Here is an 18,288-nt window from a genome sequence, read left to right as displayed (position 1 = left end):
TTTTTTTTTTAAACTCAGTTAAGGTAGCTGTGATGGAGAAGACATACATAAACACTTTTTGTATTTTATAAAAGACATCTATAACTTTCAGGGGATGTTCCCCAGTAAAAATAAACATGGAACCTCTCTAGAATCACAACATGAATTTTTTAGAGCCAATCAGGAAAAATTACCTGAAGTATTTTATCAACCAAAATGCCACTTCTGCAAAGTGTTCCATGATAAAGGCTCCTGAAAGTGATTTTTCTTTTTTTTTCTTTTGGAAGTTATGTTTTGGAACTATTTAAATGCTGCTTAAGTGAAATTTGTATTAAATTTTTTTTTTATGTGCATATTGATTTCCATCACTTTCACAGTGTTTCAAGGCATGTCAGTAGTAGTAATTTATAATATGCTATACATTGATAATGCTGAAAAAAATAATGCTGAAAAAAATTCACACTTGGAAGTTTCTTTTTAAAAATATCTGTTGGCAATTTGTAGATAGTGTTATAGGTCACTTTAACTTGCCAGAAATGTAAATATCCTTTGAAATAATGGTGATATGTAAACCAAGGTTAAATTTCATTGTATCTATACAATGGGCAAACCTCAAAGGATGAAGAGTCTTGCAAAGCTGTAATTTGAAAGTTCATACTGAAATAACTTGACCATTCCAAAGCAGGTATTTTCTGCAGTCTGATCTTCATATATGAACTCTTACATCTTTTAACAGAAACCATACAAAACTTGTTGTTTTGTAGATTTTTTGGAGAAAGTTTCTGAGGTTAATGCAGGCTTTCTATTAGTTCTCTGGCATATCTAATGCTGAACCAAGTCTTTTTGATAACAGCTATTTTTGCAGAAGAAAAAGACTGAAAATTGAAAAAAAATCTGCTACTTTCTTTCATTTAGACTTTTGTTTTAAGATTTCAGGAAATCTTGTGGTGAATTTTATGTTTAAATTTGTATTATTCTGAGCTTCCCTTATATTTCTCAAACTCTGACCAGTGATACATGCGTGAAGTCTGCCCTGACCATATGATTCATTTCCTTGAATTTACGGCAGTTATTCCAGGATTGTTTCTTCAGCAGAAAGTATTGGTCTAGTTTCTAACACTTACATCATCATTACTACTAAATAAATTTTCCTAAATATTTGAGATAAAATAATTGAAATATTTGGGAGTTAAAAAAAAACATAATTATAACTTGTATCAGCAAAGGAATACATTAATTTAATGATGCGTAGGTATCATCCTCTATGGCTTACTTGCCAGGTTCTCAATTACCTGTATGATAGTAGTGTCCTTTAAAAAATGAAAAGGCACTTTTTAAAGAAAATCAATAAAAGCATCTTTTCATATTTTTTCCTGCAAGAAAAATTAATAAAAGGAAACATAGAAAGTTTCAGGCTTGCATTCTACAGAGAAAAACAACTTTCCCCTTTCCATAAATAAAAAATAAATCTTGAAAGTGCTTATTATATGAAAGTTTCTCATTTTGATATGCTGCCTAAAGCAGATTAGGAAATTTTAATACTTTTAATTAGTGTTAAGCAATAAAGAAAGTATAACAATTAGCTTCTGTGGGAGAAGCGTGTGGGTGGGGGATTATTTCTTACATTTGGAACGAGGCAGATTTTGCCAGATTCTTTTTAGACGTCACAGATCTACAAGCATCTGATTTTAACTAGACAGCTATTCACCAGTTGATCGTCTTACGAGGTTCAAAAAAAAAAAAAAGGGGTATTGTTCTATGTGATATGTTAAAACTTCACTAAGAAGTTGTAAATGCCATTCAGACATGAGAAACTGCAGAATCTCTTAGCTATTTGTTAACTAAGCTCTATGGAGTTATGGATCTTACTTTTTCCTTGGTCTTGAGTAAGTTGCCCTAGAGTCTTTGCAGAGTGGAAAACTTTAAAAAATGTTTTGAAAGTCTGGAATGCCAGCTCTGTGGAAGCTAGTATTTTTTTCCTAGACTGCATAATTTTCTATGACTGCACAAATATCTGGCCTTGATATTTGGGGTTGGTGTTTCTCCTCACCTACACCTCCAGCTGCCTTTTCCCTTCCCTCCTTCCAGGGCCTTGTATTTGGGACATTCACCTATTATGTGGGAGATTTATTCAACTTCCCTCAAGCTGAGGAGGATCCAGGAATCAGGATCCAAGATCTTTAATGTCTAGCCCGTTATCATAGTGAAGAAGAGGCACTGCTGCTGAAACCACCCCCATCATCACTTTAAAAAAAGAAAGAGATAGATCTTCTCCATTAGGCATCTCTTCAGAAGAGGAATAGGCCAACTGGATATTCTATGGTGGCAGATGCCATGATTTTCCCTCTTGGGATTACAAAGGATTCTCAAACTGTTTTTTCTCCTTCCCTCTTACCATCACACCTCCATGCACGGAGTGCACTTCTTGGAAGGCTGACCAGTGATCTCACTGTGCAGCTGAGGAAAGAGAGAAAGTAAGAAACCAAAGGGCAAGCTACTGCTTCTCCCTCGACAGTTTCTGTTCCTCAGCATGAGAATACCTTGAATAGAAAGTGTGAAGAAAAGATGCATGAATCCCTATTTCTTTCAATCTGTTCTGCTAATCAGTTTACTTACAGGGCTGACCATAAACTCAACTATGCTATTAAATTCACTTTTAAAAGGATATAGAAGATTAAAGAGCTCTGAACCTGCTGGGCAGACCTGTTAAGGTAGAGCAGTTGGCCAAGAAGAAAAAGAGTGACTTTAATCAAAAAAAGCTTTATAGAGAGCTTTATGTAACAATTGCAGATTCTGCAAGCTGAAGAGTAATGGTTGAGTCAATTTTTAAGTTCCATAGATTTTAATCTGGAAAAAAGTTGGACCAAATCTTCTCTTAGTTTGGCATAGGGGTAACTGAGATAAAAATTTATACATCTATTAACTAAAGAGGGAAAAAGGAATGTATTGTTGCAGTAGATCATTAGCGCAACAATTAAATATCTATCAGATGAAATCCTGGTCTGTTTACAGTGTTATAAATCTTAGGCGTTTACTTCAAACAGTTGTCTTCAGTTCTCTAAGACCTGTTTAGAGCTAAAATTTTGCCCAGTGATTTTCCCAGTTGATCTAATAGGAGTAAAAAGAGGGTGGTGAGGTGGGGCAAAATTTTACTTTTTGATATGCAGTGAGCAGTACTTTTTTGACCTCTGTTTGTCATCCTGTTCTTACATGTATAAAATTTCCAATTTGACAATGGCAATAGGATTTGGTAATTTAACTTGGATGACCTAGAATAACTAGTAATTTTTATCTTGGTAGAACTATGAAGCTAATGATAATGAATCTATCAAATGGTTCCCACCTAATATATGATATTATATTGTTAATAGCTGTCTTTTAGTGATATACTTAATAGTAAAAAGTGGGCATGTTAATTATCAATATCATTTAGTAGAGAAATTTGAGTAGGTAAAAAAATGGTACAGTCATTTGGATGATGGGACTTTTATCAAAAAAAGCAATAATAATTTTCATAATCTTAACTTGAAAGGGCATAGCTGGTAGTTGGGATCAGACAGATTCACAAGTCTATAGTAAAGAAAAATGAGATATTGCTTTTTTTTTTTGCTGAATCAGCAAGCTGGTTGGCCATTTCAATGAACTGACTCTAATAGATGAATTGCTGCTCTTTTTTTTGATACAAAATTACTGTTTTGTTTTGTTTTTTCAATTTATCCTGAAAAGAACTATGGTTCTTCTGGTTAAGAGCATGTGCACGGCAAAAGAATGAAGCAACCTCAGTATCTCAAATGGGAGTGACAGATTTGTGTATAATTGTGTAGGAATATTTGTATTCACATACAGTACAAGCAGTTATCTTTAGAGAGCATCCAATATTGAACAAATTGCAAAATATATATTGACATCAAATTCAGGATTTTCTAAAACTCTTTTTAAATAGAAATAGTCTCAATACTGTTAGATGCAGTAATGCAGGTTGTACAGGGACATTGAAAGCTAAATGGTCCAAGAACAGGTATTTCACAGCATCACTTCAGCAGTCTTTTGCTATAAATTTTTCAGTCTGGAAGTAAAGGACAAAATTTTGCATTTATATGTGTCATTGCAAATCCAGGTCAGGAGGGATCATCTATGGTTTCATTTGAAAATCCCCCAAAATAAATTTTCTTAAAAGAGTTAAGGAGAGCTGCCATGGAAAAGATCACAAACTGAGAATGCTGTTAGTGCTGGAACAGACACATGTGAAAAGAAAGTGGTGCGCGATGTGAAGGGAGTGGTGTAAAAGACACAAGAATGACACCAAGCACAGAAGATAAAGGAAAAATGGTTGAAGTCACCTGGGGAAGGGAAGCTAATGTTAGCTGTTTGCTTTTAACAGTAGGAGCAAAATAAGTTCTTCATTGCAGGAGCAAACAATATCAAATGCTTGAGTGGCCACATCCCTCCTGACTATGTAAGTAAAACTCCCAGGAACAGAAGGAAATTCCCTGTGCAACTAAGTGTTATGTGTGTGGTATTCTGCAGTAGTCTTTTATATAGTTTCTAAAAGAAAGTAGGATGAATTGAAAAAAGTACTGTAAAACAATGGGAGGCTGGAGAGTGGAATCATAAGTGATTGCAAATGAATACAGAATGATTTAACCTGAGAAGAAAGTATTTCCTTTAAATCTGGATCCCCTGACATTGCTGGTTGATACTACTGCCTGCATCTCTGATGTTTACAATTCATAGAAAATAACTTCTGGTGATTGTAACTTCTTTAACTCAACTCAGAGGGTGCTTGCCCAGCATCTGTGTAAGTCTTTAGTGATGCTTATGTGTGTAGGGAAAAGTATCAAAGCAGGGGCAAAACCTAAGCTCTAGATGTACAGTGTATCTTTGAAGCACAGAGTGGAATATCAACCTGATATGAATATGAATATCAGCCTGAAATGAATACCAACCTGATAACCTTGTATGATTGATGGGCTGGGATGAGGGAAGAGCAGCGAATGTTGTTTCTCTTGACTTCAGTAAGGCTTTTGACACTGTCTCCCATAACATCCTCATAGGCAAGCTCAGGAAGTATGAGCTAGATGAGGAGACAGTGAGGTGGACTGAGAACTGGCTGAACAGCAGAGCTCAGAGGGTTGTGCTATGTTTCACAAAGTCTCATTGGAGGCGGTTTCCCCCAGGCGTCGATACTGGGTCCAATTCTGTTCAGCTTATCAATGACCTGGATGAAGGGACAGAGTGCACCCTAAGCAAGTTTGCTGATGATACAAAACTGGGAGGAGTGGCTGATTCACCAGAGGTCTGTGCTGCCATTCAGAGAGACCTGGCCAGGCTGGAGAGGTGGGCGGAGAGGAACCTCATGAAGTTCAACAAAGGCAAGTGCAGGGTCCCGCACCTAGGCAGGAATAACCCCATGCACCAGTACAGGTTGGGGGTTGAGCTGCTGGAAAGCAGCTCTGCAGAGAAGGACCTGGGAGTGCTGGTGGACACCAAGTTAAGCATGAGGCAGCAATGTGCCCTTGTGGCCAAGAAGGCCAATGGTATCCTGGGCTTCATCAGGAAGAGTGTTGCCAGCAGGTCGAGGGAGGTGATCCTCTCCCTCTACTCAACCCTGGTGAGGCCACCTCTGGAGTACTGCGTCCAGTTCTGGGCTCCCCAGTACAAGAGGGATGTGGCACTACTGGAGCAAGTCCAGCGAAGGGCTACAAAGATGATTAGGGGACTGGAGCATCTCTGTTATGAGGAAAGGCTGAGAGAGCTGGGCCTGTTTAGCCTGGAGAAGAGAAGACTGAGGGGGGATCTTATCAATGTGTTTAAATATCTGAAGGGAGGGTGTAAAGAAGATGGGGTCGGACTCTTTTCAGTGGTGCCCAACGACAGAACACGAGGCAACAGGCACAAACTGAAACACAGGCAGTTCCATCTGAATATGATGAAAAATGTCTTTACTGTGAGGGTGACAGAGCACTGGAACAGGTTGCCCAGAGAGGTTGTGGAGTCTCCATCCATGGAGATATCCAGAAACTGTCTGGACATGGCCCTGGGCAGTGTGCTGTAGGTGATCCTGCTTGAGGAGGGGAGTTGGACTAGATGATCTCCAGAGGTCCCTTCCAGCCTTAACCATGCTGTGGTTCTGTGATTCTGTGAATCTGTCTGAGATATTAGCAATATATACTAATTATAACAAAAATAAAAATATCAAATACTTTATAATGCAAATGTCATTTATAAAATATATTTTTGACATACAATAATAGAAATTTTAAAATCACTAAACAGTGCATATTTAAGAAATTGCTGAACAGTGAATTACTCAATATTCATCACACAAATATCTGCATGAAATTCTAAGAGCTGTACTTATCTAGATTTCAGACTGGGTCATCACATTGGTATTTTCTAGCCTTAGAATTAATATTCTCACCTCTCTTTGCTCTGCCAATGTAGTATAAAGAAAGCCCTAGTGAAAATGAGATTCAGGTTCTATTAACCTATATAAAGGACAGCTGTATTAGATATACAAACTTTCACTTGATTATGTTTCTTCTAGTTTCACAATGTTAGTCTGTAATTGGCTGCATTGTACTGTGCTGCAAGAAAGTGATATAATCATGTTTGTATGTCTCGCTCAGTGTGGTATAGCTTTAGAGGAAATATAGTTTAAAAGATATCAGATACAATACATGATGCATGCACTTGAAAATTCAGTTAACTTTCACCCAGCAGGCATTTGGCAAAAAGCATAAATATCAGTATTTGATTAGAATGCTTTTTAAATTCAGTTGAAATCCAGTAATTTTCCTGAGTACCATGTGTTTTAAAGGTGAGTAATTACTATTTTGAAGAAGCTGGTGAGACAAGTAGTGGCTAAATAATTATTTTGTTTTGAATGACATAATCTACAAGAAATATCTAATTAATAAAATAAAGCTATAAGTATCCCCCACATACCTCCAGGACCAGATTTCTAAAGATACTGATATTACCATCACTCAATCATACAAACCTGCAGGGATGCAACAAATAGGTTGCGGAATCAATTTGGTAGGAATGCTTTAGTTGGGAAAAAAAGAGACACCAGTTGCAGTTCAACATCATGCTCACTTTAACTGTGTGGCTTATTTATTACGGAAAGTTGAGTATTCCATCTCGTATTTCTGTTCTGAATAAGAAAACTGGCTATGTAGTCAATTAGTTAATTAGTCTTCATTTCCATGAATCTTCAAAAAAGCTCTTTCATTACTAAAGGTGAAATTTCTAGATACTCAGAAATTTGCCCAAGTCCAGGCAAAGGAAACCTCTGCGTCGTCAACAGCTGCTGCTCCTATTTCAGATTTCATCATTTCTGTCACTGCAGTTTGTCTTATTTGGGGGGTTTCCTTCTTAATATGCCATATCTGCTACTGTGCTAGAAGTAGAATCCCAAGCATGGGTCTCCTTCAGCACTTTTCTAGTTGAGCTTGGGTGCATATTTTCAACACAGACCTCTCAATAACCAATTGACCCTCAGCTTTTAAGAAAAATTCCTTTCACCTCTGAGACAAAAGTTAATAGCTGTACATAACCAAGGAATGTTCCCTAACCTATTGACATACTTTCATGCATAGCCTGGTAACCTGGCCTTGAGGGAAAGCTATTTATTTCGTTCACATATATAACCCTATCTTCTAAAATCAGCTGATTAGATAACAGCTTGTGGTCAAGGGAATATAGGACACATATGAGAAGGTTTAAAAAAAAGGACACAGATGGCTGTATTTGTGTTTTGGAAGGGAAAAGGGGAGATTTCTGAGGGTCTGGAAGGTGTTTAGTGTCATGTGGAAGATTCCCTGTGGTAATACTAATACAATTTAATGACATGTTACAATAAGATTAATATCTTGTGATCCAGCTGTCACCTGAAATTGAATATTTCAGTATTTTTTCATTCTGTGAATTTGATGAATAAGATTGATATACATGGAAAACTTCCATGTGCAGCAATTACAACAATGTTTGGAAAAAGTTGCTTTTAAGTACTATCTAGGTTGCCTTTGTTACAGGAGAGTTTGTGTGTGTTTGTTCTCTACTGTGCAAACGCAGGAAATTATCCACAGTGTCTGTTCCCTGATGACACCCAATGGTATGGAGACTGCTGAGACCTTCTGATTTCTCAAGGTCAAATCAAATTGAAGGCAATCATTCCTCATCCAACTTAGCTGAGCCAAGTTGCTTGGTTTGGCACTCATAGCACATGCTAAAAAAGCAGATTTTTCTTGCTTGTGGGCAGGTGGTTAGAATACCATATAGAGCTCATTTTTGACTGTCAAGATTGAAATTATTTCTCAGCCAAGGATAGATATAAGTGCATCTGTTAACTATTAAATCATGGAGAAAAAACCTTTGCATTGGGTTCACAATGTATCTCGGATGTAAGAATAAACCAGAATTTCAGACCAATTTCTGTAAAAATGAGTAAAAAGATTAAAATAATTCCATTATGTTCTGATCAGAAAAATTACTGCATCCCTTGTAGACTCACTGTTCTTAATGCAGTGAGACTTTACCTGTGGTTTGAGCAACAGGTGGTTGCTCAAACCACAGTTAATAACCAATAGGTGGTTATTACTAACCTGTCAAAATCCTCTTACATCTGTTTAAACACACCAGTATGGGTCTTAAGAGGTGCTTGAATACTTTGTAGCAAAATCTGGGTATTTTAATATATTTACCTGTATTATTCCTAACACAAACCTTTAAAATTGGCAGGGTATGAGGTGTTACAGGAAGTTGTCTTTATTTTTGCCTGAAGAGTGGATTTCAGAAAGCCAAAGACTACTTTTTACTCAGAGAAGCTTTCGTAAATTTAAAAGATCATCTTGTAATTATAACTCATGATAATGAACTGGCTATGAAATTAACAAATACTAAGTTAATTATTACACACACCAATTATACTCTGAAGAATTCATTCAGTCATCTTCTAAATTTAATTAAATACTTTATGTGTGAGAGCTAACAAAGGGGTTAAGATTACAGGCAAACTCAGACAAAAGAGGCTTTTCTTAAGAAAGAAAAGTAGGTTTATGCATTATTTTCAAAATGCACAATACATTATTCACTGCATTTCTTTTGTAGGAAAGGTCTCTGACAATCTGTTGATGCAAAATTACTGGTGAGGTAACTGTGATTTTAATTAATTTTTAGATCTCAGTTGCTTGAGGATTTTAGGGTTTTTTTGCTGTTGTTGAAGAGTGCCAGAAGGATTCCTAAGTCATTTTTCATTTTATATTCTGTTAATTTTCTGATAATAATACTTGTAATTGACATTTACATGGTATCAAATCTGAAAAGTGAATGGAAGTTGTCTGCAAAGGTTTCCTTAAGAAAAAGGCTTGAATCAACACCTTCTCTTTCTTCTTGGAAATGATATTGAACAGTTTGTGATAGTAATTTGGCCTCGTATGATTGTATGAAGGGACAAATAGCTAATAGTTTTCTTTCAGGACGTCTGGCTAAAATGTTTAGCTAGTGAAATGAATGAATTGTAGTCTGCAGTATTTAGAGCGAGAGCCCTATTGCCAGTGTGGTATGTACACATGATCGCCTTATTGTAACTTAGGCCTGAAATTAAAGTATTTAATTTCAACAAGATCCATGTGAGAGAAAGGCAGTGTTAATAACTAACTGACTAGGTTTGATTATGAAGCAATTTATGCTGTCTTCATAGGACAGAAAACTACAAGTTGTTTTTGTTCTTAGAAAGTCAGCATATTCTTCACAGCAATAATTAAAAATAACTCGCTGTCATTAACCCAATATGGATTTCTGAAGTCTATAGCCTGGTTTGCTTGCATGAATGATTTATAGATCTGTTGTGGAGTAATCCAACAAGGAAATTATCTTGAAAATTAAAAACAATATTAGGTAATGGATGATCCAATTTACTGTAACACTAGCTTATTGCTGTGGTTTGTTTCTAATACATGTAATGAGAGACTCAAGTAAAACTTTGTTTTTAAATTTCAACCTGTGTTCCGACAGTTTTTTGCAAGAGTCTTGCTAAAGTGGACACAAAGTGCCCATACAACTGCCTTATGCAAATACTACACAAACATTTTGAACTAATTGTCTTAGGAAAATAATTTTCTTGCCTCTGTTCTGTTCACAGGTATGCAAGTACTTATTGTTTGCAATATAGCTTGAAAAATTGTCTACTGCACCTGCATAGGAGAAAAATCTGATGTTTTATACACCTCATACATGAAATGGCAGAAGGTTCTGCACTTATCGGCTGAGCTTACAGAATGATTTATCTGTGCAGTATCTGTCCTTTCTACTAAAGTAGATAAAACCACTGCTTCTGTTTCTTTTCCATTCCTTTTTCTCTTCCCCCTTCCCTTAATACATTTATTAACATCATCAATTTTAATTCTGTTTCCTCTAAGTCAAAACATCTTGTATATTATCATCTCCTTTTTTTCAGCATGAGAATTTGTATATAATTTCTCTTCTGTCACTGTAAGAGAGACACAACATTTTTTGGATGATTGTAACACAAATTTTTCTGCCTTTCAATCATTATTTCAAGAGTAAAAAAGAAAATACATATTTCCCTATGACTTAGGAATAATAAAAAGAACCAGTGATAATTGCTGCACTCTGTAATCTTTTTCTTTTTGCTTCAGACCTTTAAGAACACACTGTACACCTGTGTTAAGACTCTCTGATTTCACTGGGTCTCTGCAAGATCAATCCATGTAGATCAAATAGCAATACTAAGACCATACTTTCTGGTTTTAAGTACATACTGCAAAAGCTTTTCCCTTCCCCGTCAGAGATTTCCTAATCATAATAAAGGAAGAAATTATTTGGGGGTGGGAGACTGTGTCTGCTCTGAGATGTTGCAAATGGAGTAACTGACTGACATTTGCCATATTATTTTTCTGACATTTCTGAGGTTTTCATTCCCTCCTGAATCTACTAGTATGTCTCTTTTGTGGGTATGTTTTCTAGAAGAGCATGTGTATGTGGTTTGGGGCAGCGGAAATAGGAGAAATGGGGAGTACCACCCCCCCAAAAAAGATGTTGTGGTCTGTAAGTGCTGCTCTGACTACAATAGCAAATATTGGCTGTTTTGTATTGTCTTTTTTTTGCTTCAAATTGGATTTCTTTTGTGTTCTTTTTCATTGTACATATTGTCATAAACAGCAAGCACACATCACCCTATGGATCCAAATATGGTGGCTGAAGTTTCCACTATAGTCAAAAAAGACCGTACTCTGAAAACTGAGTTGCATGAATAATTGCTGCCTGGTCTGTTTTTGTTATTATGTCTGAGGTTCTTGTCAATAGTTTAAATACAAAGCCATTTGGTAATTTGGGTCATTTTCAGAATTTCCTCCTGAAGCACGATAACTTCTTGAAAGAAGCAGTAATATTCAGCTGGGAGCTATAACTCTGTATTTTAACACAGCACAAGCTTTTAGAAGATAATGGCTCAAGGACCCAGAAAGGGTATAGTCTAGCTAAGAAGTGAGCTAGCTTGAGAACAAGCACTGTAATATGTCTACTTTGTTCATTACTTGCTAATGATTTTTTCACTTAATGAGCACCAGCTTTCATGTGGCCGGTGAACCCCAAGGTACCATGGAACTAGAAATAGAAATACATATTCTTGTAATGAAAGGCATGTAAACATGTTGGCAGAATTAACTTTATGCAGGCCTATTCAAATTCCTTTCACCCTTCTGGGTGAAATTCAGTTTTGTGCATAAAGTCTGAAAAGGTATAAAACCATATCACAATCTACTGTTCTGTATTCAGTGGGATGAATAGAAGAGAAAATTAAATATTTCTAAGCTATTGTTTGTCTTTATCAGTGATGGAAGATAATCATTTAATAATTTTCAGAGTGTCTAAGCAGACAGAGCAGAATTAATGACCAACTTCTCTAAACCCATATATTTTTTTAAACATATGTTTCTAGTAAAACATGGTCTCCTATGGTACTTTATGAAAGAAATTATTACTGAAAAAAATCATTATGGAACCTCAAAACGTAATAATTTTATTGTTCAGATTGTATGTCATATTTCTAAAAAAAAGAAAAAAGGAAACAATTTTCAGAATAATAAAACACTCTTTTAGCACAATTAAATTATTATGAAACTACTGTGTGTGTTTAAGAAATTGTACATTTACCAGCTCAGGATAGTTTTGCATTTTTTTATATTGAATGGTTTAGCAACTCAGCCTTGAATATTACAGAATATGAAATTGTTCTAAAGAAAGATGAAAATCTGAGTCTCTTTTTCTGAAAATAGGCTATTATTTGTCAACTTCTAAAGAAAATGCAGGGAGAACTTCCATTAGAACATAGTTCTGTCAGCCTCATCCTTTCAGCTGCTTCCAGAACTGTTTGAAAAAACACTGGTTGGGTTTTTGTGACTTGCAAAGTAAATAATAATGTAATCAATAATAATTGAGGAATCCTCATCTATCTTATATTTCATTGTTTCCAATCTATTGATTAGTTTGTCTTCGTAACATCCTCACAAAAAAAAAATATGATTTTCCTATTTTGACCAATGGATATCAAGAGCACGAAAAGCTTAGATAGCCAAAGTTAATACAAAAGTTTGTGCCAAAATCTGGAATAAAACTCCTGTTGTGTGTCTTCCAGATTATGAAAAGGGCAGAGCTGGAGGCAACAAGCTAGATCAAAAGACAGTGTCTGTGTATGGACAGACTTAGCTACCCAATACTAAATAAGAGGTCATATAGTTCTTAGTCCTATCTGTAAGTACTTCGTCATGGTAATAATTCAGTGTGCAAGCGAAAATTATCTCTATGCATGAAAGTTTGCAGAGTAACAGTAACCTGACTGAAAGAAAGCAAAAGTGTATGGTAGAAGACAAACTGGAATTGTGAAAATAACAGCCACTCAGGAACTAAATAGAGGAATTTTGTATACGCTGAATCTCAGGTTTATGACTGCCCTGTAGTTTGTCATTTCTGTAATATAAGGGCATACTGAGGCACAGATTCAGTAGGAGTGGAGTATGGCTTGAATCATCAATGTCATTTTTTGCAGCATTTGACTTTCTCCTAGATGTTCCCTTTAAGTTTATCCTGTTTAGCTTGTTACAGCTAAAGAAATCCTACTCCCAGGTCATGAGCATTACAGGAATCTTAACTCTGAATCTGAGGCCAGGTCAGAAATGCCAAATGATTTATGATGAATGCCTGTATGCTAACACTATCCCAGAAAAATAGCATTCCCATATGTGACTACAACATGTGTCTATATGTGACTACAACATATGTCCACCAGATTTTACCTGAGATAAAATCTGATGGTTCAAAGAACTGTTACTACAGAAATGGAAATAAGAATCCCTTAATTATATTTAACTGAAAAGCCTCTTGTTCCCTGGTGTGATGTGATATTTGCCAAAACAGTATAGTAAACAGCTCTGATAATGCAACTTGCTCACACAAAATCTTTATGTGTTTTCATTTGACTAGTGCTCTTGAAGTCTAGAGTACTTAAGTGTGGGGTTATTTAACAACTATGGAATGGTGAGCCTATTCCAAAATAATAAATATGTTAACTTTCTTAACAGAACATTTTAGAAGGTTTTTTTAAATTGATTAGCCATTTTTACATTTTTTTAGAACCATTGGATACAAAAAGAAGTATGTGAAAATTCCACATGGGCATATTTGGGTGGAAGGTGATCACCATGGACACAGCTTTGACAGCAACGCTTTTGGCCCGGTAAGTCAGTTCACTGTGTATCATTTATGGTTTGCAACCAAAAAGCAGTGCATGTCTCTCTGGTTATTTGTACAACACAGCAAGTATGACTTCAGTGTAATTGTGTACTTTTAGTTTTGTGAGAGTTATTAGAGTTTATAAAATATCTTGGTCAGCTGAGATTGGCTTTGCTTTGCTTAACTATTGTGAAAAGAGTAAAAACTCCTTTTAATTCCCCTACATGGAGAGAGAAGCAATAGAGGTTTTAAGTTTGGAGGGATGTACTGGAGGAGTAGCCAGAGGGCTCTGTAGATGACAGATGGTCCCTTAGGATACGTTGCCAACTGGTGCAGTCTTGAATGGCTCCCTCCCAGGAGTTCTGTCTTGCTTTAGTGCCAGTGCTGGGATAACGAATTAGGAAACTGTAACTATGCTTAGTAAGTGTTAACTGTTAAATTGGTCTGCAGACGACAGTAAAAGTATTTTAAATCTGTCTAAATTTTCTCAAAAATAGAAGTTTTCTTTATATGCGGCCATTTTCATATTGAATATTGACAAAACATAATCCAAAAGATCTCTTTCTTGACTGGTAAAAATGTGCATCCATTCATCAGAAGGGCATTAAATGCTGCACTCCAGTTTTAGTCCGATTTCGGTTTTGTTACTGTTTGTGTGGATTCCTGTTGTTGTTTTAACCTAATCTATCAATCATGCAGGAGTTAGTCTCATAATCTGTGCATTCTGCTGTTGAAATACAAATCCTTTTTGCCGTATTCCAAATGCATTTTTTTTTGACATGTGTGCTTAGAGATAATTATTTTCTGAAAATATAAAAATACACTGATTGTCATGAGGAAGTTGTCAGGGCTAGATTTTTTCACCCATATGCATTTCATACCAATGTATACAGAAGTTGACCCACTGATTAATGACGGAGCAAGGGTTTTCTGAGTTTAAGTCAGGCTTCTAGAAGTTTAGTCCCAGTTATTTACTCAAAATAATTTTTTCTCAAGAAAAAATGCAAAAAGAGGCCTACTGTCTGGTTTGGAGTAGTCTGACATTATCTGATCACTTGTCTCTCTTTTGATTTATCTCACTTTTTTGTGTGTTTTTATTGCTAGCTATTTTTTATTTTTTTTCCCATTGCTGCTTTCTAAGATTTCTGACAGCTAATTTTAGAGCGTATTTCCTGCAAGATTTCTTTCAGTCTATCTAATGCATATATCTCTTTCCACACTCTCCTAGGCTTTTCCATGTCTCTATGTTCCCAAGATAAATCTTAGTCAAAAAATCACTAATCTTCTCTTGCTTCACTTACAAATGTATTGCCAATGTACACTCCAAGTATAAAGAAACCTTAGCAGTCAGGCATTGGTTCCACTGAGAAAACTGTATGTTTTCAGATTTTCATCTGCTCACGCACAACTTAATGCAAGGCAAAATCCTCAACATAGGCAGCTTGCAGCTTTCATACAAGATAGCATATTGGGGAAAATCTAAACACCCTCAAAGTTTTGCTCAATTCACCAATGTTTACAAATGCTGTAAAATTGCCTCCACTAGGATTTGACCTCATGTTAGGCATCAGCTGCTTGCTAGCATTAGATAATATGTCATTTTTCTTACAGAAGTGGCACCTTTAGAGAGCTACTGAGACTGTCTTGACAGTAAATTCTTTAGCTTTCTATGGAAAGTTAAACTTTTGCATTGTTTTGATGAATACATTATGGGCAGGTATGAACTGTAAGTAGGTATTTTTCTCTGAAATTCAATTAAAGCAGCAATTATGAATAAAGAATAAAGGTGGAAGAAGAGATCACAGGGCTGGAAACTAGCTTGAGGATGTTAAAAGGTTAAAAATTTGAGTCTGTAGAAGAAAATGAAAAGTGCATTTAGAAGGATATACTGGACTCCAGGTTCTTAATGTTTTACCTGCATTTTAGGTTCTAGATTACTGAGGCACATTTATACCCCTCTATCTACTGCACTCCTGAGACATTTCGGCACAAGAAAGTTAATATATGAAAATCACTCTCTTCAAGCCTTTCAGAAAATATATTCATCTTAATTTAAACACTTTTTCTCTCATAAGACTATAACAGTCGTAAGGAACAGACTCCACAATGGTGAGACCAGAACCAGTTTACGCATTTTGTTAAAATATAGGTCACCTAAGAGATTAGGTTAAACATTATGTGTATCACAGTTCTAATTTGGAAGAAATCCTGTATTTTCTTGGATCAAAAGATTCAGTATAAATACTGTATTTTTATAGTGGCTTATGTTTTAGATCTACCAGTTTTTAAATTTCATGCAATGTTACAATAGAAAAGCATATATAGTATAGATAGTGTTTTGTAGGTGAGCCTAATGAGTTACATGGGGCATAAAAGGAAATTATGGAAAAACAGATTGAGAACAGATGTTAAAATCTTTTTTTTCACTCAGGGAATAACAACATGTTAACAGCCTAATGGGTTAAGTTGATAAAGCAAAAAACCTGTGATCATTGAAGATCTAAATTAAATGCACCTTTGGAGGAAAATGAATTTCTAAAATGTAAAATCTTGGCAGATTAAATTATCTGTACTTAGTTCATGAAAATATTATAGAATAAATTCTAATATCTCTTTGTATTTGCATTGTTTTTCATAGGATTCAAATTGGAATATTAAGGTATAGAGAGACATCTTCCTAAAGTGAATGGAAAATGAAAATGTTTTAACTAAGATTTGGAAAGGTTTTATATTTCCTTTCTGCACAGTGATTTCTTTGAATGAAATTAATACCTTAACCGAAGTTACAAAAATAACACAACATCTATGAATAGCACTTAATTTGGGATATTGTTCGCTCTATATATGACCGCAAAATTAAATATTAATTAGTGTTCCAGAATTTTTGATGAAATTAAGTAGTGTGTGATTATCGTATGTTGTCATTAAAAAAAAAAATTCTTTGTGCATCTCCAAGGCAGATGTTATATAATACTATTACTTTGATATTGCTGCATTTCAAGTTTGGAAATATGGCTTGTCAACCATTTATAATGCTGAAAATAGCTGTTTTGAATGGCAGCCAATAAATTTTCAAAGAATTTCCATAGTTTTTTTATTCTTTAAGGGGATAAAAATTAGATATAGCTGGAATTTTTAGTTAAATCATCTGGGCTAGAATAGTTATTTCTACTCAATTAACTGTTATTGTTTTTAAAGTCTTACAGAATGAGGTCAAGCATTTATTATATTACCTTAATTTTTAATTGGCATACTACAAGCATGTAATAATGAATAGTTTATATAATTAAGATATCGCTATTCAAAGTTACATCTTCATCTTTTTAATTCTGGTAATGTTGCTATATTTTGGGGCCTTTTTACTATGAGATTGTGGTTTGATGGTGTAGAAAATCTAGCATTATTGTTCCTGGCAATGCTTTTGCTTTCTTAGATCACAAGGCAGAAGCTACATTATGTAAAGAATTGATCTAGTATGAAACTCACTCTGTTGCTACAATCTTTTAAGAGATTTTAATGGGTTGACTATATACTAGGAAGCTTTATGCTGGATCAGTTATTGTCTTTACTTACACAGCCAGGATAATACCAGCATAAAAACATAGTGACAATTTATAATCTTGATCTGACACTGTGGCTACTTCAAGGGAAAAGTCATTATGAACTGTACTTCATCTAGATTAAATGTGTGAGTTGGCATCCATCAGGGCTGAGATGATTATGCAACTGTCATGTAATGGTATCTGAGAAACAGCTCTTAATAAATACATGATATATGTATTCTTGGGTGTACACACATGCAGTGATTAGCCCTCTGGGATTTAAAAAACCTGCTCAACTTTATCTTATGGCAATTTGTTTTGTATATATAACACTTTTATAACTACGTCTTTATGTTTCCAGCTGCCTCCAAGTTGAGGATATGAAAGAGCTTTATAAAGTTAGGGCTTGAAGTCAATGGCACTCTTTCAACTGACTTGTAAAAGACCTGAACAAAAGCTCATTAAAGTCAATGAGAGATTTCTATTGGCTTTAATGGCCTTTGGTAAGACTCTTTATGAGTTAAGCTTCACAATCCAGTGTAAGGGCAAAAAGGCTATTATCCTCCTTATCTTACTGGGAAACCTGAGACACAGACAGGTTAAGTATCTTGTCATAAAACATTTTTTTGCCTCAGTAGAATGATATCCTAGCCCTTCTTATGCTGATATATATTTAAAAAAATACATCTATCTTTCAATGTATTTGCTCTCAAAATTAAATCCAGTTGAACTAGTCTGGCTTTTCTTTTAACACAAGTTCTAAGTTTATGAGCTTCAAATGAATAAATTGCTTTTAGTCAATATTACTGTAAAAACTGTATTTATGATTGTCCATATAACCAATTCTGTACTGCAAGTTCATGTAAAAACCTGTCTGAAAAGGATTCTTGCCTGTTTACCTACTTCATCTTTCAGCTGCACAAACCTGTAGGCTGTGACTAGAAAACTCAATAGACTTTTAGAATGACATTCAAAATAAGTGAATATGCTGACTTTGTTAATTATTTTAATT

General features: G+C 35.2%; 1 protein-coding gene across 4 annotated transcripts in view; it reads left to right on the top strand.

Moving 5' to 3' along the window:
* IMMP2L (inner mitochondrial membrane peptidase subunit 2) overlaps window positions 1-18,288 on the top strand; it is a 496,900-nt gene that overhangs the window by 378,801 nt on the left and 99,811 nt on the right. For all 4 annotated transcript variants that reach the window (XM_067314814.1, XM_067314803.1, XM_067314809.1 and 1 more), the window contains one exon: window positions 13,636-13,738. In XM_067314814.1, the coding sequence (XP_067170915.1) occupies window positions 13,636-13,738 (103 nt within the window). The remainder of the gene's footprint in view (window positions 1-13,635; window positions 13,739-18,288) is intronic.

Source organism: Apteryx mantelli, chromosome 1 (genome assembly GCF_036417845.1).
Source record: "Apteryx mantelli isolate bAptMan1 chromosome 1, bAptMan1.hap1, whole genome shotgun sequence".
Lineage (NCBI taxonomy): Eukaryota > Metazoa > Chordata > Aves > Apterygiformes > Apterygidae > Apteryx > Apteryx mantelli.
The sequence above is the reverse complement of the archived record's forward strand: the minus strand, read 5'-3'. Positions and strand labels throughout refer to the sequence as shown.